The 24076-nt window shown below is 33.4% G+C and overlaps 6 protein-coding genes across 13 annotated transcripts; 3 read left to right on the plus strand and 3 right to left on the minus strand.

Moving 5' to 3' along the window:
• Positions 1-5: 5 nt before the first annotated feature.
• On the plus strand, positions 6-800 carry LOC105218799 (uncharacterized). The gene is made up of 2 exons (XM_011194611.3): positions 6-404; positions 468-800. The coding sequence occupies exons 1-2, from the start codon at positions 383-385 to the stop codon at positions 749-751; spliced, it is 306 nt and encodes a 101-aa protein (XP_011192913.2). The 5' UTR covers positions 6-382; the 3' UTR covers positions 752-800.
• Positions 801-1037: 237 nt separating this feature from the next.
• On the minus strand, positions 1038-6964 carry LOC105218800 (serine-arginine protein 55). 4 transcript variants are annotated; one of them, XM_011194614.3, is made up of 9 exons: positions 6804-6964; positions 6476-6628; positions 6291-6361; positions 6126-6230; positions 5304-5385; positions 2495-2568; positions 2127-2435; positions 1904-2059; positions 1038-1638 (listed from the first exon to the last, which is right to left on the minus strand). In XM_011194614.3, exons 2-9 carry the CDS (start codon positions 6599-6601, stop codon positions 1533-1535), a joined length of 1029 nt encoding a protein of 342 aa, XP_011192916.1. In that variant the 5' UTR covers positions 6602-6628; positions 6804-6964; the 3' UTR covers positions 1038-1532. The 4 variants fall into 4 exon arrangements, with proteins under 4 accessions (XP_011192916.1, XP_011192915.1, XP_011192917.1 ...); XM_011194613.3 differs by having other exon boundaries at positions 5304-5400; XM_011194615.3 differs by having other exon boundaries at positions 1495-1751; positions 5304-5400.
• Positions 6965-7700: 736 nt separating this feature from the next.
• On the plus strand, positions 7701-10122 carry LOC105218790 (heterogeneous nuclear ribonucleoprotein 87F). The gene is made up of 5 exons (XM_029044582.2): positions 7701-7925; positions 8222-8758; positions 8830-9250; positions 9305-9413; positions 9622-10122. The coding sequence occupies exons 1-4, from the start codon at positions 7878-7880 to the stop codon at positions 9403-9405; spliced, it is 1107 nt and encodes a 368-aa protein (XP_028900415.1). The 5' UTR covers positions 7701-7877; the 3' UTR covers positions 9406-9413; positions 9622-10122.
• Positions 10123-10425: 303 nt separating this feature from the next.
• On the plus strand, positions 10426-23905 carry LOC105218794 (gamma-aminobutyric acid type B receptor subunit 2). 5 transcript variants are annotated; one of them, XM_011194602.3, is made up of 16 exons: positions 10426-10601; positions 15699-15853; positions 15981-16084; positions 16151-16632; positions 16694-16874; positions 16931-17149; positions 17311-17451; positions 17620-17774; positions 19915-20278; positions 20342-20452; positions 20527-20763; positions 21821-22154; positions 22290-22395; positions 22460-22793; positions 22862-23012; positions 23071-23905. In XM_011194602.3, the coding sequence occupies exons 2-16, from the start codon at positions 15703-15705 to the stop codon at positions 23676-23678; spliced, it is 3678 nt and encodes a 1225-aa protein (XP_011192904.2). In that variant the 5' UTR covers positions 10426-10601; positions 15699-15702; the 3' UTR covers positions 23679-23905. The 5 variants fall into 5 exon arrangements, with proteins under 5 accessions (XP_011192904.2, XP_054088620.1, XP_054088629.1 ...); XM_054232645.1 differs by lacking the exon at positions 10426-10601 and adding an exon at positions 14953-15382 and having other exon boundaries at positions 22293-22395; XM_054232654.1 differs by lacking the exon at positions 10426-10601 and adding an exon at positions 14955-15382 and having other exon boundaries at positions 20527-20751; positions 22293-22395.
• LOC105218791 (non-structural maintenance of chromosomes element 1 homolog) lies at positions 10945-11902 on the minus strand. The gene is made up of 3 exons (XM_011194600.3): positions 11710-11902; positions 11179-11654; positions 10945-11119 (listed from the first exon to the last, which is right to left on the minus strand). Exons 1-3 carry the CDS (start codon positions 11810-11812, stop codon positions 11003-11005), a joined length of 696 nt encoding a protein of 231 aa, XP_011192902.2. The 5' UTR covers positions 11813-11902; the 3' UTR covers positions 10945-11002.
• Positions 12661-14742, minus strand: LOC105218793 (cyclin-dependent kinase 20). The gene is made up of 6 exons (XM_011194601.3): positions 14162-14742; positions 13911-14099; positions 13596-13835; positions 13419-13525; positions 13126-13249; positions 12661-12841 (listed from the first exon to the last, which is right to left on the minus strand). Exons 1-6 carry the CDS (start codon positions 14360-14362, stop codon positions 12815-12817), a joined length of 888 nt encoding a protein of 295 aa, XP_011192903.1. The 5' UTR covers positions 14363-14742; the 3' UTR covers positions 12661-12814.
• Positions 23906-24076: the final 171 nt, after the last annotated feature.

Genomic DNA, 24076 nt, shown 5'->3' on the forward strand with positions numbered 1-24076 from the left:
ATTAAAACTACACTCACAACATTCAGGCAATTCAACTTATCGTTATCTTGATTGGGCGTTGTAGTTTCATTTTGTAAGAAGAAATTGTATTTAAATGTTTACTTTAGTTGGTCATTCTTTGCAATTATACAAATGTAAAACTCTACCGTACAATATATTTATTTACTCTATGTAAAGTGCACTTAACAACATCCGGTTGAGTTCTTATTTTGCAAGCAGTTAATGCATTTTCTATGTAATTAAATATGTACTTTGTGAAAATTATTGCAATGCAATATTTATTTTATGTGAAAATTGTATATAAAAACTTGATTTTATGCACTTCTCAGTCATAAGTTTTGAATAAGACCAACGCACCAATTTGAGAGTTACTCATACAACAATGAAAATCAATTTCTATAAAGGTAAGATAAATCCTTATTTTTGTAACAATGCATATACGGAAGCGTTTACTTTTACCATTCAAGTACCGCTCATGCTCCTACTGATCTCAGTTGCCACAACAGCATTTGTAATCAGTGGAGATGGACAACCAAACTGCACCACTCAAGAAGAAATTAATACTCGAATGTTTCGAAACTATTGGGACCCAACTTCCTATTGGGTATGTGAAGAACTAAACGAGCTAGCTGTTTTAGAAAGATGTCCCGTAGAAATGGCTTATCAAGACAACCTCAAGGAATGCGTTAGTTGGGATGACTGGCAATGGGAGCCACCAATACTTCCTTTGACTAATATTGAACAATTGTAGTTCCTTTTCAATCCTCTGCTTGAATAAAAATAATTGTTTATCCCTTAAACATGCTGTTATGTTTATAAATACATAAAAAGTAGTTCTTATTATTTTGTACAACTGTTGCTTAAAAGAAAGTGTACCTGTAGAAAATTAAGCAAATTCTTCAAACAATTTTCGAAAGAAAAGTCGGTGGCAAATAGAAGAGTTGCAATACCACGTAAAAAATACAAGACAAAAATACTTGTTACTTGACACGAATAGTCATTTTTTCAAACATTTTTAAATATAACTAACTTAACTATTAAAATATATAACTTGTATGCTGTTAACTTTTATTTGTTGCTCTCCATATACAAAGCGGTGTTTTTTCAACGACAATTGGTTTATCCTTATGGCATTAAACTTACAAAATTGAGGAATGCGTACATATTTTTTAACTCAAATGTATTCAAAATAATAATAAAATCAAATGTATAATATCAAATATTTCAATGCTGGAATATCTCACATACGTATATAGTAAAGTTAATTTACTGACATTTTTCATATTACAACGAAAAACCAAATAGTGAAATTCTTATAATTTTTAACACTTCACACGTCATTATTTGAATAAACCGAATTATAAATTATAATTACTGTTTATTGTATTTTTTGTGGCAAACTACATATACATAATTTCATACATAAACGTTAAATATTCATAGCTGAAAAGTTTAGTAAAAATTTTTGGGAGGCTGTCGGATTAAGTGGTAGTAATAATAGTAGTGTATGGTTGAAAATGTTAATAGTATGTCTAATCGTCCATACTCTCATTTCTGTCAGGTGAGGCATTTCCATTTTTCGGTGAAACAGACCGCGAACGGGAACGCGATTTGTTGTCTGGTGAGGCGGAGCGGTCGCTGAAACGTCACGAACATAAAAAAATGTTAAAATTAGCAGGGATGCTTTGGAATTTTGAAAAAGGTAGTTGCGTGAGTTAGATTAATTTAACCAAAATACTCGAAATTAAATGCTTTTCAGAATATTTTTTTATTTCGGTTTAAAAGGACAGCAATCCAAAATAAACGAAAATAAGACGAAAATAGTAGTAAGAAAAGCGAAATAGAATAAAAAGAAATTAATTGAATCTTTAAAGTGCATGTATATGCTGATGTAAATCCTTACCGTGATCTGGAATCCCTTCGTGATTTAGATCGAGAACGAGAACGAGATTCACGCTTCGAAACTGACCGCGAACGCGAACGGGAGTCACGCTTAGGAGAGCGTGAATGTGAACGGGACCTCGATTTAGATTTAGACTTGGATAATTCACGAGATTTGCTATAAAATAATACATAAACGCATTAAATTTTTTGTCATAAAACTGATATGTAAAAAATAGATTTACTTTGAACGAGATCTCGAACGTGACTTTACTGGTGACTTGGACTTTGATCGTGCGCCACGTGATTTGGAGCGACTACGAGACTTGGAACGTGATCTCGATGAACGGCGGGACCTGGAGCGTGAACGTCTGCGAGAACGGGATCGTGAACGTGAGCTCGATGAACGGGACCTTCCACGTCCTCCACCACCACCACCACCACGACCACCACGACGATCTTCAACTAAAGTTATACGACGGCCATTCAACTCTGTATCATCCAGTTTCTCAATAGCAGTCTTCATGTCCGACAATGAAGCGAACTCCACGACGCTGTTAAAGAACGCAATTGTTGAACGATAAATCATATTATATGCTTCTCATTTTCTTACCCTTCATTGCGGCGTTGCTTATGTGCATCAGCATAGGTAACTTCTCCAGCTTGTCGCATATAATCTTTCAGATCCTGATTATACAAATTGATGTTTTTTTTTGATAACCGGAAAGTGAAATATTAGGGAAAAAATTTAGTATAATTCCTTTTTTTATTCTTAAAAATGGATTAATTAATGAAAGAATTTGCTGAAGAAGCTGAACAGTGAGTGTTGAACAAGAACGGATTTGTATCCAATGCGCCATTAACATTTAACCATGTCGATTTCGTCGAGATATCCATAATTTGTCTTACGTTCGTTAAAAGCCAAGTTCCCACATATTCCTCTTTGGTTTAAGAACAAATCCAGTATACAACGCTCAGCAACGCAAAGTTTAGAACTTCAGCAAATTACACTTGATCTCATCATGCCATCGAAAACATTTAACAGATGAGAACAAGAAGTTAAAAGTAAAAAAAAAAAAACTATCTTTTGCATAAAACTATATCATATACATATATTAAATAATACTGTAAAAGTGTTGCAATTCTTACTTAATATCACATCAACAAAGTCGCTTTTTGTCAGTAATACTTTCACTGTATATCAAATGTATTTGTGACCTCAATATAAAGCGTGATCAACGTAGGCAGCGGTTGTATATGCTAGGTGGCGTATAGGACCCTCAGATGTGTGTTCGAAATTTTTTTCAAATTTAAAATCTCGGCAAATTGGCACTATTCAAACGTGCAAGTCGAAAACTCAAGTCGGTTAATTAGGTATATCCAACGAATACGTAAATACATGCACCTCGTCTACCATCTTTCGTGAAATTTCGCACGCATATCTCACGTAGACATGGTGGGTCGCAAAGATAACTCTAGTTTCACTATGCGGACGATAACGGTTTAGTCGAATCATTAGTACTTCTTGAAGAGAAGCATCTGAACACTGACTCTGCAAGCACATATGTACGTCACTCAAGTGTATTACTCGCTATAAAAAAAGACCTCCGGTAGTAATTTTTTAAGTGTGCCTCGTTGCGTTGTTGCTCATGTGAACAAGAGAACCCAATCTATAAGTGGTTTAGATTAAGGCCGCCATAAGACATCGGAAACCAGTTATGCTTTTTTCTGAAATAATGTTTCTTCTACTGTAAATAAAGGGATAATGAGTTCAGACCTCCGGAATGGAGGTTTGATGATGTACTCTCTGGACTGCCACCACCCTCAACATCGCATTAGGTTTGACATGTTGGTTTGCTGATATTTTCTACGGTCCCTCATCACCAGAAAGAACTATTGGTAGGCCGGCTAGATACGGTTCAGTCGACGACATCGATGTTCTACATCAAGTACCACCTAAGCAGTAGACCAGTTATAGGACATCTTTTGCACGTCGCTTATTTTTGGACAGGGAACAGATACAAAAGCCAGAGCCAGTCAGAGCATATGAAAGCCTGGGAGCACCTTTACTGAAGCCGTCAGAAGCGTCATTAAGAGCATTAGAAGCCTCAAGGCACCACTCGCACACCATTCGTAATCGCAATCGTTAGGAAGGTTTGTCCGACAGGCTCTACGTTGGTACGACACTCTGTGATCTTATTGCAATCGCTATTCGCTATAAGGAATTCGACAATTCTAAAATTAAATGATTTTTAATACATTTTACTTTCTTAATATATGTACCTAATTTAAAAAAAACGAGCGCATTCAGTTTGTACATTTAAATCTGTCATATGCATCAGACATCGAACTATACAATTGCACAGGCAGAAGAAAATGATAAATCGAATAATTGCGTTTAGTGTCCGCTTCTTCAGCTCATGTGCGTTTATTATCGTTAGGTTGCTCTGTCATGATTCTTGCACCATTTTTTTTTATAGTAAAGATGTTTTTTAACCCTATCTCATAGCGTTCCAACGTCCTGGCTAAACACTTTTTAACGATTGGTTGTTTATTTTCCATGATCGAAGCCCAATAATCATATTACAAGCGAATTATTCCCAAATTCGATTTTGCATTCGGTCGCATTTAAGAAACAACATCATGATCATCTCAGGAACCGGATGAATGTTAACAATCTACCTCCAAGAATGGAATTTTGTGTGCCTTCATGCCAGAGTTCAGTCTCTTTTCATAATTGGAATTGTAAGCGATTTTAGCAATTAGGATGAGTCCTTATATATCTTTCACACTTCATTGGCCGCCTTTCCCGCCTTAAAATGAGGAAGGTCGCATGAGTTTTCAAGTGAGCAGCCAAGCGGGTTGATTGCACTTGTACTCATAAACAGTTCACAGAATTCTTCTCAAATAAAGTTTCTTAGCTTCATCTTTCAACCAAGGTGATGATCTGTCAACCCATTAGTGGCATTTCTTTCGTATAGAAAAAATAATTTATCGGATAATACCGGTCAATTAAGCATTCATAAACAAAGATACTATTTGAAGGAAATGTAATTTATTGCAAATGTAGTTAAAGAAAATACATGCTAAAGACGCAAAAAGTTGTTAATCAAACTAAAAAAATAACGAAAAAAAAGCCTCTAATCCTGTGACTTTATGAATTCATTAAAACGTTTAATTAACCATATTTATTTTATAGTTCCCTTGCAACGTTTTTAGAACTTGAAAAAAAAAATTCAACCGACATATGTATCGACCACACCCCATATATTTAATCTAACATACTACCTTATTTAAAGCGCTATATTTATAGATAAATGTATAACACTTTATCCTATATTAATAAACCATTTTGATACACAACGAATATGCAAATTTCTAAAGCTATCACCATACAATAAGCTTTGTGATCAAGTACATACCTGCCAACTAACGCGGCTCGATAAATTCTCCACAATTAGACGGTACTCTGTTCGTAACGGTGGCCCATAACGAGAGGATGATCTGGAATTTTTGTTTCTGGTGAATAATTCAATGAATTCATAATTAGTTGTGACACTGCTGCTGTTACTGGACATGTATTTTTAATTATATTAAAAATGTGTGTTTCAATAAAGAACATTAAGCACAGCAAATTACAACAATAAAGTCTGTTCATCAAAATATGATATCATTTGATTATAGCTTGTTTTACTATGCAAAATATATGTATTATATATTTTTTTAAACATTCCTTTATAAGTCACAGAAATATGGATGGATTACAAAATACAACGTTTTTGCTTACACTTCTCTTTGTAAAATATTAAAAAAAAAAAAAACAAATTGAGTTTCATATTGGTGCTTATCAAATGTTCATATTTTATAATCCAAAACACGATATTTTAGTTTTCCCCTATTTACTGCTTATAAAAAAAGTCTTATTATAATTTTTAACCCAGGTTATATAGCGTCGAGTTCAAACGTCTTTTTGTTATACATCTGCTTTAATATACAACAACTTAAGTCAATCACTGCTTAACTGCCAGACCACTACTATTTAATAGTTTCTAATTTCTTCGACATTTTCTAAGCAATTCTTGTGACTAATAATGGAATATTGCGAATTTTTGAAAAAATCATGTCTATTCAGTATCAGTGCCCTTTTTACAAGAAATAATTTGATGATATAGATAGATTGCACACACAAAAAATATCGAAACTGTATCATTTAAATGTATCTAGTTATCAAAAAATAAACTTACTTGTCATTATAACGACCACCACCACCGCGGCGCCCACCATATCGATCGTCATATCGGTCTCTATGACTGCCACGAGCTGTACCTCTTGCCGGTTCCACAACAACTCTAGAAAATTATACCGATACATAAACAAAAGAAAAGGCTACACAATTTTAAGTTAATTACCTTTCTCCTAATAATTCTTTCCCATTTAATTCGTACACTGCATCATCTGCATCTCTGTAATCTTCGAATTCCTGTAAATTATAAAATTAAGAACTTAATACGTCGGCGCGGTCTCAAAGCAAATTTTAATACATATACACATACAACCAAAAATCGATTTTTATTTAAAAAAAATTATGCCTTACCACGAAGCCATATCCATTTTTGATTAAAATATCTCGCGTTCGTCCATAACCTTTAAAAAACCGCTCCAAATCTCTTTCACGAACTCCATACGGCAAACCACCGACGTAAACTCTTGAGCCGACCATAATTGCCTGGGTGTGTTTCGTATAATTCTGAATACGAAAAAATGTATTCCAATTCAAAATATATGTACAAAAGTGGTATACAAAGTGTTTAGTAATATGTAATTACAACAAATCAGATGTCAATTCAAAATGGACGCACAAATATAAATTTTAATGATTTCCAACTAAATTTACAAACTGTGTAATTTACAAAAATGTTTACCCTTTTGGTCTGTTAGATAAATCCACTAATTATTAACTTTATTTTAATAATATCACTTTTTCCCCAACTATATCCAATACAAGAAAAATACAATCAAGCTCTTCGGCAATCAAAACGGAAATAGCCACATTTCCATTGAACAATATGCATTCTAGAAAAAATGGCGGCTTTCGCTTGGGTTCAGTGTTGCCATCTTTGCAAAAATAAAAACTTAACAATGTTCCCACTCACTATAACTTTTTTAGATAATTACGGACGATTTGCCAAGGTTGTACAGTCGAAAATCGAAGAAACGACTACACTTGTTTAGAATTTCGTCCAAAGATTTTTTACGACTTAGCTTTAGTTCAATGTTATCTTCCTCTTAATTTTCTACTTAGTTGCCTCTAAAGATATTGCCATGTCTCCACGCATTCACTTGGATTGCAATACATACGTATTCTTCATCCCTCCATTTGAGAGTAGCTTTTTCCGCGCCAAAAATTTTATTTTGCTGCCCACTTAGTTTCGAGTGGCGTTATTTCCTTGCTTTACATATTGATAAGTTATAGCACTCATTTACCGTGATTCGTTAACACAAAGAAAAAGGGCATTTTCCGGAAAACTCCTCAAGGAGTCAATAAAAAAGTTGTTTAATGAATACTTCTTACACTTAATTAATAAGGTTAATTCTGCTTTCAAATATTTTAATTAAGGTATTCCTCCCTCAAATATTAGTTTAATATATATATATCTGAAAGTATATACGAATACTGTAAGCAATTATGATTTATACTCCATTGTAACAATTGAAAAATATATCCGATGGTAGCACACGAATATGCTTCCGAAATGTCTACAAAAATATCGATAAATGATTGTAGTTACCGGCGTGTTTGTGCTTCCTTTTATCGTGGTTTAGTCGCCATTTTCGCAGGCAACGACAGCAGTATTGATTCAGTGCGCTTCGGTTTCGGTCTAAAATTATTTAATTTTTATCCTTAGTGTTAAAAAAATTGCCATTGCAATTTATACATAGTATATAATAAATATATATAAAGTTTCGTGGCTGTAAAACATATATCATAAATAAAAATGGCAGATGTTGAAAATGGAAATTCAAATGGCAATTATAACGATGAGGTGAGCAATTTTTTTCGTGATTATTTTTCATTTACGTATTATAATCGTAAAAAATTTACTAATGACAAAACAAAATAATTATTACCATTATGGCCCACCAATATTGGTTAGAATTGCGGCGTCATTCTTTAGCGTCATGTGTATAAACAAAATGGCGGACTAATTTTTGCTGTCTACTTCGATATTTTCTGTTTGCAATATTTTTATGGACTATTGCAATTAAGTTAATATTTTAGAATAAAGTAATTTAAAGAAAACCCACCATTTCAATTCTTGACTTCTTAATCTATTTACAGCCTATTACCGAGCCTGAGCAATTGAGAAAGCTTTTCATTGGTGGTTTGGATTACCGAACTACTGACGATGGCTTAAAAGCGCACTTTGAAAAATGGGGTAATATTGTCGACGTGGTTGTAATGAAAGACCCCAAAACAAAACGTTCCCGAGGTTTCGGTTTCATTACATATTCACAGTCATACATGATTGATAATGCTCAGAACGCTCGTCCTCATAAGATTGATGGACGCACCGTGGAACCTAAAAGAGCCGTACCGCGTCAAGACATTGACAGTCCAAATGCAGGTGCTACTGTTAAGAAATTGTTTGTAGGTGGTCTACGCGATGACCATGACGAAGAATGTTTACGGGAGTACTTCAAAGTTTATGGCAATATTGTTGGAATTAATATTGTTGCGGACAAAGAAACCGGCAAAAAGCGTGGATTTGCTTTCATCGAATTCGATGATTATGACCCCGTCGATAAAATCATTTTGCAAAAGAATCATACAATAAAAAATAAGGTTCTTGATGTAAAGAAGGCTATCGCTAAACAGGCAAGTATTTTAAATAGTGAATGATAAATTAATTTTAATTAAAAATTGCTTCAAAATTTGTTTAAATGTAGGATATGGAACGTCAAGGAGGAGGTGGAGGTGGTGGACGCGGTCAAGGAGGAAGAGGTGGCGGTCGTGGTGGAGACCGCAACAACCAAGGATGGGGTGGTAATAACAGACAAAACGGAGGAAATTGGGGTGGAAATAATTTCGGCAACAATGGCAACTTTGGAGGTAGCCAAAGCGGTCCCAGCGGCCCAGGTAATTGGAATAATCAACCAGCACCTTGGAATAACCAGTCCGGTAATGATGGTGGTTGGAACAATGGTGGCGGATTTGGTGGTCCTGGAAATGGTGCCAGTAATGGTTGGAGCGGCAACAATGGTGGTGGCAATTTTGGTAGTGATTACCAACAAAGCTATAGTGGTGGCCCTCAAAGGGGCAATAACTTCGGGAATAATCGCTCTGCACCTTACAATCAATATAACAAAGGTAATAATTTCAACCAAGAACTAGTATGAATAAAAAATTTAATTTCAAAAACAGGAAACGTAGGTGGACAAAGTGGTGGTTTTGGAGGTAATAATTACAACACCGGTGGAGGCCCAAGCGGCGGTAATATGGGTGGTGGAAACCGAAGATATTAAAAACTGAGGTAAGAAGTTTGTTCATTTTAGGAATTTAGTTTTATACGGTAACGATTATATTATTAGTTGTAACACATTTTTTCCACCATTAGCAAATTTTTTTAAATTTGTATATTTTTTTTTTAAGAAAAACAGCTGCAACATATTGTTACTTTATATAGTAACAAGTGTATGGAAATTTATTTATTTACAATAATTTTTCTTTTTTGTAAATAGGTAAAGTACATAGTACAATTTCAAACAGAGAGACAGGCAGTCTAGGCACAGGCAGGCAGGCAGGAAGAGAAATGAAATAAGATGAATAACAGAAAATGCAGACAACTGCAGTCCAAACGCAAATCTACATTTGCATAGGCAAATAAGGAAATTTATACAGATTAACTAAATATTTTATTTGACATTCACACAAGTACAAAGGAACCATAACACCCGAATATTTGTAGTGAAAAAATTATTTAAATGTAACCCACTACATATAAAACACATTATACCATAGAAAACCCCATAAATGAAAAAGTACATTTTTATACGTACTTTGATCGTTTTTCATGTTCTGTGTATTAAAAACACCTGTCTTAACATCTTTCAAATTTTACTATAATTTTACTTGTAAGACATTTATATGTTTTCATACAAAGCATTTAATAATTAAAAGTATTAAATATAATACAGATTTTGAGAAAATTAGACGAAAATAAACATCATGAAGAAACAGAACCTACTTAACACCACCATTTGAGTTACCCTTACATTTCTAGTTATAGTTTTTAAATTATAAACAAAATCTTGTGAAAACAGTATAATAAATTTATGTAAGCGTGAAATAAGGAATACTTCAAAAGTTTAACCATGTAACAGGTTATAAGTTTTTTTGGATGTACTATTGATTGGTAAAATAATTTTAAGAGTATTTGGGTACATCTCTTTTCTTCGAAACAACATCAGAACATCAAAAAAGCAACTAATATATGAGGTAGCGCAAGCCATACACTCTACTCTTAGTTTGAGTTAAAGCACAACATTCGCAACAAGTAGCCTTAAATGTTACTAATCATTATATACGTATTTTTTACAAGACTTGGTGTACAGTAGCACATTTTGCTATAAACTCGCTAAGTACATCGGAGGATGCCGAGATGCGTTTGCTTTCATTGTGCGCTTCGAATACGAAGAAGAAGGGTTCACTAATGCCAAAGGTAGGTAATAGATTAAAGCATTTTAAAGATTTTATTTTACAAATAAAATATTATTAAAAATGAAATTAACTTGTGTTTTGTCAATAACGCCTTTCACTGTGTAATTTCGGTGAGTTAGTTAATTTTTTGATTATGACTGGTTAGCAAAAGTAACTGAACATAACATTTCGACAAAAGGGAAATCGAAGATGTAGATACCATTATTTTGATATATAAATCTCAGACGAGATTGATATCAAACAATTGGAGGAAGAAGTAAAGTGCTTTCTCTATGAATAAATTTCGGATACACATTTCTAACAAAATTATATTATGAGCATGATTCAATAATGAAGCAACGATCGTTTTCAGTAAAGTAAATTTATTAGTAACAATATTTGAAATAAAAAATTGGCGGGAAATTAATTCAATGCCGTACTCCAAACTTCGTTGCAGGATGGACAATTTGATTTTCGCTTCAAATATGTCCGTATGCATTCTTTGTGGACTTTTATTTCACATCGATCACATTTTATGTCCTAAGGGTATTAAAATTGTTAATTCTTGTTAAATTTATTTTAATATATGTATATCTTACCCATAGAACTACATTTTTGCAAAGCGGGCAATCTTTTATGTATTCAGAAAAATGTGTTTTTAAATGGCTTGCGTATTCGACCAACATACGTGGACCGAAAAACAGTTTATCATCTTTTTCAAAAAAGTACCCCTGTTGTGTCCACTTTGTTGTCAAATCATGAATTCGGGTTTTTGTTAAATCTTTTTTTGCAGCATCTGGAAGATTGGGCAGATTGTACATATCAACCCACGATATACCGTAATCTTCTTGAACAACCATTGACTCTAGTAGCTTTGCAAAATACAATTGATCTGCTTCCCGATAGTGGTGCTGAAGTTTACTCGCTGGAGTTTCAAATGTAAGACCAAACACCAGAAATTCCTTTCCCAGTAGTGGATGTTTTACGAATTTTAATTCTTGGTTAAATTCTTTTATATCATTGTTAATTTCTTTCACCAAATTTCTTACATCTCCTAGCAGATCCAAATCATCATCTGCAATAGCTGCATTAAGCATTTAACAAATATTAATATATGCGGATATACAAACATGATTGAGAAATTGGTCCTAGTATTTCACTAATTTGTTCTGTGCTTAAACTGCCGTGGTTCATGCAAGCTTGCAAAAACTTTTTTTTTACTTCACTCCGCATTTCAAATACATAAATATACGCGGCTAATAAATAGATTCCTGAAAATTAAAGTAAACAATGTAATTACATGTATATGGGGACATCTTTCAAGGTATCGTTTATCGATTTGCAGATGGCAATACTCATCGTTATCGAAATAGTTATCCTGACAGCTATTGCTGACAAATTAACTAATTTTCGTCGTTTCAAAGTTGAGTTTTATTTTCAAAAAAATATTTATAAACCTCGACATCTCGAGTATACCGATCGATGTCGTTTCCCTTCTATTTTAACGAGATAACAATGACATTTATCTGAAAATAAATGTGACTTGGCTGGCAATTTTTATTGTCAGTGAAGACCACAACGTAATATGAATGAGGAGTGGGTTTAACAATATTTTTACTGAAAATTTTATCTATTAAACATTTTATGTTAACAATTTTATATATTTGTGAGATATGATTTATACGTACAAATGTATGTATTTTATAATTACACTTTCCTCTCAACATTGCTATGGTTTATTGTTTTTCCACAAAAAAAAACACCTTTATCCATTCAAAATTTGTTTTCAACAAGTTTTAATAATGTAACAAGAATACGATTTTATTGTTTAATAATTGTAAGAATTTACTTTTAAATGACTTGTGCGAATAAATTATTATAAAACTATGTCTGAAAATCAAGTTTCACATTATGTATGTATGTATATCTCCATGAAAAGATTAAAGTTGGAGTTAATAATAATGAATGAATTAATGAAATAATGAATAAAAAATATTGATAGTAAATAAAAAATTACCTATATATTGTACATACATAATATATAATTAATATGGAAACGATTTATTTATAAATACATAAGTTTTAAATATTACTTTGCAAAAAAAATTATTTTTATTCAATCTGCACAATTTAGAAACTTGCATATCTTTGAATATCTACGAAATATACATAATACTAGTACATTTACATACATACATATATGCGCTATTTACTACGATACATTTCATTCTGAGCTCATTGGAAGTAATCATGATTTAATGCCTGTAAATAAGACGAAAAATGTTTTTGTAATAAACATAACTAAACAGAATGCCTCCGTCATATACCTGTGCAATCTTGCTAATGCAGATATTTTCCAACCAAAAAATAAAAATAAAATAATAGTAATGGTAATGGTAAAGGATATTAAAATGTAACATAGAAATGTAAAAAGGCCTTTTATAGAACAAACAAATTATAGAGCTGCATCTAATGTAAAATAACAGCCTACTATGCAAATATTAATAAATATGTTAATAAAGACAGCTCATTTGAATAATACTTACCTCGGACGCTGTTAGACGGTTCTTCGGATTATACACTACTAAGTTCGATACCAAATTAATTTCAACTGCATGTGTACAGCTAGGAAACAGGTTATCCCAGTGAACCCCAATTGCCTTTGGGAATCTGAAAATAAAATAAAAAACATGAATACACGCAAATGACGGTTTGTGGTTCATCAGGAATAACTGCTCAACTTATTGTATCTTATAAAGATTTTGGCGGTTTTCCCTTGAGACTACACAATGTAACTTATATAAAATTTGAGATGATGTTTATCACTATGTTTGGTTACCGAATTTTGTCGTAATCTGGTAATAAATTAATATCTGGCCACTCATTTAGTCTGGGGCTACCTAATGTCCTTATTACGAGAGCCAATTGCTCGATATCAGTTGCGCCCTTATAACGAGAATATAAAAACAAAAAATCAGTTAAGTATTAAATATTTTCTATAATATTGTTTACGAACCGAAAATAGTGGCACTCCTCTCAGCATTTCTGCAAAAACACATCCGGCAGCCCACATATCCACAGCTGGACCATACTTTTGACTGCCCCACAGGATTTCCGGAGCTCTATACCAGCGAGTAGAGACTTGTGGTGAATATAACTTATTCTCATCTTTTGGAAAATGTAAACGTGCCAAACCAAAATCAGCAATTTTAAGTTTTTCATCTTCGCTTATAAGAAGATTCGCTGGTTTTATATCCTGCCAATTATATTGGATTTAAATGTGAAACGAAATTTAAAATTTTTTTTCTTTAAGCATTCTTTTTATACTCACTCTATGCATAATGCCCATGTTGTGCAGATATTCGATTCCCTTGAGCATCATTAATGTGAATTTACGAATTTGTTGTCTACTTAGTGGATTGATTTCGTTTCGCAATTTCCCATATAAGGTTTCTGGCATATATTCTAGTACCAACGAGAGACCGGTTAAGTCTGGGTATATGTCAATAATTGATACTATCTAAAATATACAAGCGTACGATTAATTACTGCTAGTGAAAACACACAAAAATATAATCTTACATATTCCGATTGACACAGTTGCAATGTTTTTATTTCGCGCAGAGTGTTGAGCGAAATATTTCCAAATTTATTTTTCAATGCAACCTTTTTAATAGCTACCGGTTTTTGTCGTTGCAGATCGATGGCTTTAAAAACGTAGCCATGCACTCCTTCGCCAATCTTCTCTAACATTTTGTAACGACTAGGTGCATAGTCCTCCATTCTGCAACAACTACTCACGATTACCTATTAACGAATCAAACAAATAAAATAATGTTGGAATTGCATGACAAACAATGTTGATTGGCCTTTTGTTATTGCATTAGTTATGAATGTTACCAAGGCAATCCTTTAACAGTTCAACATGTGCTATTCATACAACCCTAACAACTATTTTTATGACCTCAGTAAAAACAAAAACGCACAAGTCGATTTTAGACAAAATAGAGCTGGCGCCACAATTTCACCTAATATTTCCACTTTTGTAGATATTGTTCGGTCAGACAAATTTAAGCGTTTTCAAAATATGAGTCATATTTCCATATTAAACATTCTAAATGCTCGCTTAGAAAATTTTCAAAATCGTGTTGCGCTGTTATTCCTTGTGGTCACAGCACATTATCACAATTGTATTAACTGTTTTGAAGGTATTTTTTAGACCCTCGCAATATGTCTCTCAGAGTGTACCAGTTTTGTGCACCAAAACTGCACCGTTAGATAACGTTTAAAACAAATCGAGATAGATATAGAGTAAAATGATCTGGATGATCAGTCGAATTAAATATTATATTGGTAAATGTGGGATATATATGTATTAATGAGAATTTTGTATTGTCCAACATATTGAAAGTCGAAAAATACCGAGAAATTAGTGTTTTAACACGACATAATTATTTCAAGTGACAGTTATTTAGCGTATGAAAACAAATAAAATGAAAGTTTGTAAAATACGTTGAACTAATTAGCTTATTTTTGCATAACAAGTTTGTTATTATAAACTTCCACAGGAGAGATGTCAAAATTAAGCGCATGCTCTGTTGGCATAAACATATCCTTGTCAATACTTTTCATCGTCGAAGGATACATAATTTTCACTTGTCCATAATATCACAAAGTTACTCAAAGTGTAGATTATTTTACAAATTTTTAGTTTTTAGCAACAAATTCCAATGTGATAATAAACCATAATGCGAAGAAATTAATTTTTAAGTGTTTGTTGAAATCCACCAAATGATTTAAAAGGTAAACCTATTGTTAGGAAGTAGCTTCACATGCTGAACGACAAAAAATTCTTAAAAATTTACAATTTGTTAAATTTTATTTAGAAAAGTGCATTAAAAGCCCACAAAAATAGTACTATTTTATGAGGGAGTGACGAAATATAAAAATACAATAATAAATTAAATATTAATTAATTATTATAATTTCAATACTTTAGCATATATGTATGTACATATATTTCATTTATGAAAAATATTTTTTTTATTAAGAAATGTTCTTAAAATAATAAAAAAAATATTTTTCAAACTATACTATATAACTTTTTGCATATTTGAAGGTTTATGAAAATGGCATTGAAAAACCGAACACTGTTTGCTTGTGTGTGTCTTTTGGGACTGATATATTGCTGTAGAGGTCGGACTGCAAAACGTTCGGATGTTTATATTGCCGGTTTTTTTCCTTACGGTGATGGAGTGGAGAATTCCGATACAGGTAACGGAAATTCAATTTTGTTTTTTGGTGTTATAGCACTTATTTTTGAAATGTATTGAATAGTCAACAATTGGAAAGTAAATATATATGTATTTCATTCTCATTCTACATTTCATATCTTATACAGGACGCGGTGTTATGCCCAGTGTTAAGTTGGCACTTTCTCATGTGAATGAACATCCCACAATTTTAATTAACTATCGACTGCACATGTGGTGGAACGATACCGAGGTACATTTACGTGAATTTCTCATGGTATTTCTCCAATTTGTGAACTTCTATTTTGTGTTTTCTCAGTGCAATGCTGCAGTTGGTGTTAAGTCCTTCTTCGATATGATGCACTCGGGTCCCAATAAGCTAATGCTCTTTGGCGCTGCATGTACGCATGTAACAGATCCTATAGCTAAGGCCAGTAAGCATTGGCATCTCACACAGCTATCGTATGCCGATACTCATCCTATGTTTACGAAGGACGCATTTCCCAACTTTTTTCGTGTAGTACCCTCGGAGAATGCTTTTAATGCGCCACGTCTGGCGTTACTTAAGGAATTCAATTGGACGCGTGTCGGCACATTGTATCAAAATGAACCACGCTATTCGTTGCCGCATAACCATATGGTGGCCGATCTGGATTCTATGCAGTTGGAAGTGGTTGAAACACAAAGTTTTGTGAATGATGTAAACGAACCACTGAAAAAATTGCGAGAAAAGGATGTTCGCATTATTCTTGGCAATTTCAATGAGCACTACGCTCGCAAAGTGTTTTGTGAAGCATATAGGTAAGTAAACACATCTATCAAGAGTAGAAGGAAATATTATAAATTTTTTGTGCATTTTTAGATTGGAAATGTACGGGCGTGCTTATCAGTGGCTCATTATGGCTACCTATTCCACGGAGTGGTGGAATGCAACACTGGATACTGAGTGTACGGTGGATGAGATTGCAACCGCACTAGAAGGCACAATTCTCGTGGACTTACTACCTTTGTCAACAAGTGGTGATATAACCGTAGCCGGCATTGTAAGTTTGTTCTAAACTTTTTAAACGGACCTAATAAACTTTAATTTAAATTACAGACGGCTGATGAGTATCTCACAGAGTATGATAGTTTGCGTGGCACTGAATACTCCCGCTTCCATGGTTACACCTATGATGGTATTTGGGCAGCAGCGCTTGCTATTCAATATGTTGCACAGAAGCGAGAAGATTTTCTAACGCATTTTGATTATCGTGTAAAAGATTGGGAGCTCGTGTTTTTGGAAGCGCTGAGGAATACTTCATTCGAAGGAGTTACGGTATGACTAATTAATAAACTATCAAGTTATTGAAAAAAAATGCAAAGTAAATATATTTATCTCGCTAGAAACCTGTCTTATTAAATGATAAACTTAAAGCATGCATTAATATTGTTATATTGTTATATTATAAATATTATGTAATTATTCCACATTAAAAGGGTCCCGTACGATTCTACAATAATGAGCGCAAGGCAAACATTCTTATAACACAGTTTCAATTGGGCCAAGAAGAGAAGATTGGTGAATATCATTCGCAACTAAGTCATTTGGATTTAACTTTAGGAAAGCCAGTAAGATGGGTAAGATAATTTTTAAATTGAAAACATCAATAATAATTTGTTTGTTATTTAGTTATTAAAGAAAATATTTAGCTTTTTAATAATTTCATATTACAAAATATATTCTATTATTATATTAGCATTAGCTTCTAACGTTTAAAAAAGTAATACTTTGTTTATAATAATTAGGTGGGCAGAACTCCGCCAAAGGACCGTACGTTAATATATATTGAGCATAGCCAAGTGAACTTAACTATTTATATAGTGTCAGCCAGCGCTTCAGTAATTGGCATTATAGTGGCCTGCGTTTTCCTAGCTTTTAATATAAAGTATCGAAATCAAAGGTGAGTCAAAACAATTTATTTTTAAATACAAATGAATAACCGAAAATCATTCGTAATACACGAAGCGACTCGACATAGCGCAACATTGATATTAAACAACATTGGTAGTAACCGACTCCTCATAAAAATAGAAGTTCTTTTAAATTTATAACTAACTAGCAGACCCGGCCACACGTTTTTGTGGCTAAGATACTATATACATTAAATTAGTAAATTTTTCAATACAGAGAAAATATTCTTACGCATAGAGACGAAAAAGTTATAGCCGATAAGTTTTAAAATTCTTAATCTATATTATTGTAGATCTGTATTAATCGTAAATCATCATAATTTGTTATAATTTGAATTGTAATCGTATATGAAGTATGTAACAAATGAGCATATTTCAAAGGTGGCCCAAATTTGGCTTCGATGACTATACTGATTATCTTCTTCACAGCCAGTCTTGTTATATTGAAAAGTCGAGAAATATTGAAGTCAACCCACACTTCTTTTAATTGCAAGTGAGTGGGGATAGTCCAGGCAATTTTAAATAGTATGTGGGACATACTGGTTTGTAGCTGTGTCAACTCTCCTGGAAGGAAATTCTAAATTGTAGCATTAAGATTACCGAGCTCTTTGTTTTTTACCACAAATATAGGCCATTCAATCAGTCATTTATGGTAATCATATTGTGGTTTCATGTCAGAAAAAAGACGATGAATAAGCTTCTCCTTCGAATCAATGAAGTGACAGAAATCTGTTTGAAATGTTATTTATCCATCGAGGTGTCAACTGGGACGCTACCATTTCCAACTGCTTCCACAATCGCAATTTGATATGGTTTCGAAATCACTCGTATATTAGTTGTTAATTGGCGATTCTTTATGTGTCGCCACAAATTAGATTTAGGCATACGATTAGTTCGTTAGCAACAGTTGATCCAGGAATAATTGGAAGGGTCTGGCATAAATCACCTGCCAACAGAATCATGTCTCTAACAAAAACGTTTTAGTTGTTGCGTAAATCTTTTACAGTCCTGTGCATTGCTTCCAGCGACTTCTTGAATATCTGGAAAATCTTCGCTATATCGCTATTTTTGGCGATTTTGCAGACTGGTTTATCATCGATTTGCAATTTATGAGTAATTTCAAGGCCGAATATGCAATTTAACCTTGATGATTTTCTAGTGGATTATATGCCGAATATATAGGTCAGATTGTGTGGTATCTTACAAAAAATTTAGCAATAATTTGCGAGAGTATAAAATGTTCGATTGTACCCGAACTTAACTTTCCTTATTGGTTACAAATTGTTTTGGAATATCGGCACAACCTTATACATTTGAGAAATGACAAAAATATTTTAACAAAGCAACCATGACAACCTTCAAAATATTATTATTTTTTGTTTTCTTTTATTTTGTATTTTTGTTGTCAATTCAAATAAAATTCTCTTATTATTATCTTCCTCGCAATTTTTCCATATTTACATACTTTCTAAACCTTTCTTGGGCTTGCTAGAATTTTTCAAGACTAATATTAGCCAGATCGGTGTGACCGTTCTCAACTTTTTGCGAGATTAACGAACAGTAATTAATTTTTATGTTTGTAGAGTAGTTTGTATGGAAGATTAGAAAAGTGTGGATTTTGGGCTTTTTAAGGATTTTTTTTTTTAATTTTTCTCTCCGTAAGAACCATCCTTGTACTAATTAGCGAAATCGGTTCAGCTGTTCTCGAGTTATGCGCTTAGCAACACATTTAGCAATTCATTTTTATATTATAGAAGATATATAACTAATAAGCAAGGTCAAACTAAATTTTCAAACATTTTGAGTAGCTTTATCGGAAAAAATTAAATTTAATTGGGCTCTTTTATTGTGCTACCGTACAGTGTTCTTTAAACCTAAAAAACCTTTCTTTTATTTATTTCCCGTGAAAGTAATATCATATTATTCTGGGAAACTATTAACTTTTAAAAAGATTTTCTAAGCCTAGTTATATTAATTGATTATCTCACTCAACATACATATATAAAATAGAAAAAACACTACCGTATATATTATAAATTGTTTTTATAATATAATTTTATAGTCCAGGGATCGAAATATTTACATCCACATACATAAATATCCCTATTATATATTATTATTTTTTTGCAGATATATAAAAATGTCAAGTCCACATCTCAACAATCTCATAATAATTGGTTGTATGCTCACTTACATGAGTGTTATATTTCTGGGCTTGGACACCACATTGAGCAGTGTGGCTGCATTCCCCTATATATGCACAGCACGTGCTTGGATACTGATGGCCGGGTTCAGTCTAGCTTTTGGAGCGATGTTTTCGAAAACTTGGCGTGTACACTCTATATTCACCGATCTAAAGCTAAATAAAAAAGTCATAAAAGACTATCAATTGTTTATGGTAGTGGGTATATTATTAGCCATTGATATTGCTATTATAACGACATGGCAAGTAGCCGATCCCTTTTATCGTGACACCAAACAGTTAGAACCAAGGGTAAGAAAGTTTAATTGAACCTCATTTAACTATAGAATATAATTGTATGAATCAAATTTTTAGCATCACGAGTCGATGGACGATGTTTTGGTCATACCTGAAAATGAATACTGCCAATCAGAGCATATGACGATATTCGTTAGTATAATATATGCTTATAAGGGCCTTCTATTGGTATGTGATATTTGAAAAGTGATTATTTTTTAATAGGACATTAAAAAATTAATTTAATCTTTTATTGTTTCAAGGTATTCGGTGCTTTCCTGGCCTGGGAGACACGTCATGTTTCCATACCGGCCTTGAATGACTCGAAACATATTGGATTCTCCGTTTACAATGTCTTCATAACATGCATCGCCGGTGCTGCTATTTCGTTGGTGCTCTCCGACCGCAAGGATTTAGTTTTTGTCTTACTCTCATTTTTTATAATTTTTTGTACGACAGCAACATTATGTTTGGTGTTCGTACCGAAAGTAAGACTGGTAGTAAGGAAGTTTTGTAGTTTTTGTAGCTGTATTTTTAAATTAAATTTAAGATTTAATGTAATCGTAATTTGTGGACAAAATTAAGTGAGCCATTGGCAAATATATGAGGAGATTCTAATCACGTCGCAGTTTAAATTTAAAATTTTCATATTCTAGTGAATCTCGTTAAAATTTAAATATATAAGTGTTTAGTATTTTGGAATTTAAGAATATTTTGATTAGATACTCCTCCAATGGGCTATGCACATTACTAAACAATGTGCTCTAAATTTCTCTGTTATATGTATGTATTTACATCGTGTTTGTTTTAAAAACGAAGTCAAGTCTGTTCTTCTGCTGGTTCCTTCTCCGCATTTCTAGTATTTTTAATAGTACTAGGAATATTTATTATTCAAAATTGGATTTTTTTAATATTTAAATTGTTAATTGTAAAACATCTGAATATTTTGATTAGATACTCCTCCAATGGGCTATGCACATTACTAAACAATGTGCTCTAAATTTCTCTGTTATATGTATGTATTTACATCGTGTTTGTTTTAAAAACGAAGTCAAGTCTGTTCTTCTGCTGGTTCCTTCTCCGCATTTCTAGTATTTTTAATAGTACTAGGAATATTTATTATTCAAAATTGGATTTTTTTAATATTTAAATTGTTAATTGTAAAACATCTGAAACTTGCACTTGCTCGTGAAAGCTTTTCCTCGAAATGTTTTATCAGACTCTCTGATATATTCTTATAAACATGACTTTGGTGTAAATATACGTTATATTTGTTGTATATCACGTTTGTCCGAAATCTTTTACGAGTATACATACATACATATGTGTAATTTGAGTTCGTATTTGCTTTACACTTAATTCTAATTTAGCTTACTCGTAATTCTATCGCTTTCACTCTTTTGGATTACTGATTTTTATTTGCTTAGTTACAACAATTTCAAAACTTTCAACTCTATATACTAGAAATTCACTAATTATATTTATCTATGTTATATTACTGATAAAATATGCTATATTAATATGTTAATGGTTTCGTTTTTTCTGCTTGAATTAAAGCTGGTTGAACTGAAACGCAATCCACAAGGGGTCGTTGATAAGCGTGTACGCGCCACTTTGCGCCCAATGTCGAAAAATCGACGAGATTCGTCCGTCTGTGAGTTGGAACAACGTCTGCGTGATGTAAAAAATACAAATTGTCGTTTCCGAAAAATTCTTATGGATAAGGAAAATGAACTTCAAGCACTTATAAGAAAACTTGGACCTGAGGCCCGCAAGTGGATCGATGGCGTCACATGTACTGGCGGTATTGGCGGGGACTCCGAACCAATACTCAACGATACAGCTAGATTGTCTGCGCCACCAGTTCGTCGGGAAATGCCTAGTACAACAGGTATTTATTGAATTTAATTTAATAAATACATTTCTTCGTTAGTTTCAAGAAGAACAGGAAGAAAATACTTTCGAAAATCTTAAACGTAGAAAATTGAATTATCTATCAAATTCTAATATTTGTTTATGTCTCTAGAAGTAACGGAACTTACTTCAGTCGACAGTGTCACTTCCACACACGTGGAAATGGATAGCTCAATGGTATCGGTACAGTCAACAACAATCGCTCCATCTTTGCCACCGTAGGTTTCCTTACACCGCAATATATGCAATTTATCAAAATTATATTCCGTATAAACTTTTTAGTAAAAAGAAGTCCATGAAATCATTAACACAAATCCAAGATGGCGTGGTCCAATCTACCGGTATAGTTACTGGATCGAATTCACTACACAAACAAACGCAAATGCAGTCAATGCAACCAATTCAACAGCAATTGCAGCAGCAACTGCAACAACAACAACCACCATTACAAGCTGTAAAGCATGATGATCTCACTTACCGGAGGCCGGCGGAGAAACGTAACTCTGTTTCGGCACAAACCGATCCCATACCGGGTATGAAGAAGCAAGAGTGCAACAACATAAAAAGAAGCGAAGATGCACAACTACGGGAACGTCGACAATCGGTGTCGTCGAGGGTAAGAAAAATTGATTATGAAGTGATGCAAATTAAAATTTACTTAATCAAATGATTTCTTTATTTTAGCACTATGACAGCGGAAGTCAGACGCCAACAGCCTATCCCAAGAACGTACATAATCAAAGGAATTCTTCTACAAACATTTCCAATTCTAATAACGATCTAAACAGTTCTTGCCCTCATGGTCCCTATACGAAAAGCAATAATGTTATAAAAAGTAAGTAAAATAAAAATTTCCTGAATGTATAATATTTAGAACTGATACTCTTTTGAAGCACCCACAACGTCGGATAGCCGCCGTGGCACCAACGCAATGAAGTCCAATTTTGTGGTCTCCCAAAGTGACCTATGGGACACCCATACACTTTCGCATGCCAAGCAACATTCTCGTCAGTCACCGCGCAATTATGCTAGCCCACAACGTTGCTCGGAACACAGTCATATCATTCCTTACAATCAGACTACGTCGCCAATACAACGTTCCGTTTCGGAAAAGAATCGCAATAAACATCGTCATAAGCCGCAGAAGGGAACGGTATGCCAAAGTGAGACCGATAGCGAACGTGAACGTGAGCCAACCCCGCCAGCTACGCAGTGCATTACACAGCGTAAACTCAACAAGATGAGTAGCATACAACATGCTGCCCATCATCATTCCTCGCCAAATGTAGCACCTGATAAGCAACGGAAGCATCGAAATAAAATCGAATCGTCAATTTATGGTGCCAGTTCCGAGACAGAGTTACTAGATGGAGAAACGGCAATATTGCCAATATTCCGAAAATTGCTCACTGAGAAGAGCCCTAACTATCGTGGTCGAAATGTTGTGGGTCAAAGTTGTCCGAACATATCCATCAAATGCGATATTGTGGAGTATCTCTAAAGCAGGATGAAATATATCACACCGATATTTCGTTTATCGTATGTGTGATCTCTGCAAGTTGATTTAAATACAATTTAATTCGGCCAATACCAGAGCAGAAAACACTTAGACTAATAACTATGTTTTTAAAACTAGAGAAATCTTTGCATGGAACTAATCACATATAATATGAAATTGATTAAGATACAAATGATTAAATATAAAAATGTATTCCAATGAAAAACATACTTGACACTTGCTTGTTATTATTAAAAAAAAACTCTCAGATACCGACGTCGAAGTCATTTTAGTGGGTTTGAGAATAAGGTGGTTAGTTTCTATCTCATAACAATCGGTTCTACATAATCGAAATAATTCCTGAATTTGATCTCGTCAAGGCCTGTTTTCCTAGTGGCATT

Source organism: Zeugodacus cucurbitae, chromosome 2, assembly GCF_028554725.1.
Source record: "Zeugodacus cucurbitae isolate PBARC_wt_2022May chromosome 2, idZeuCucr1.2, whole genome shotgun sequence".
Classification (NCBI taxonomy): Eukaryota; Metazoa; Arthropoda; class Insecta; order Diptera; family Tephritidae; genus Zeugodacus; species Zeugodacus cucurbitae.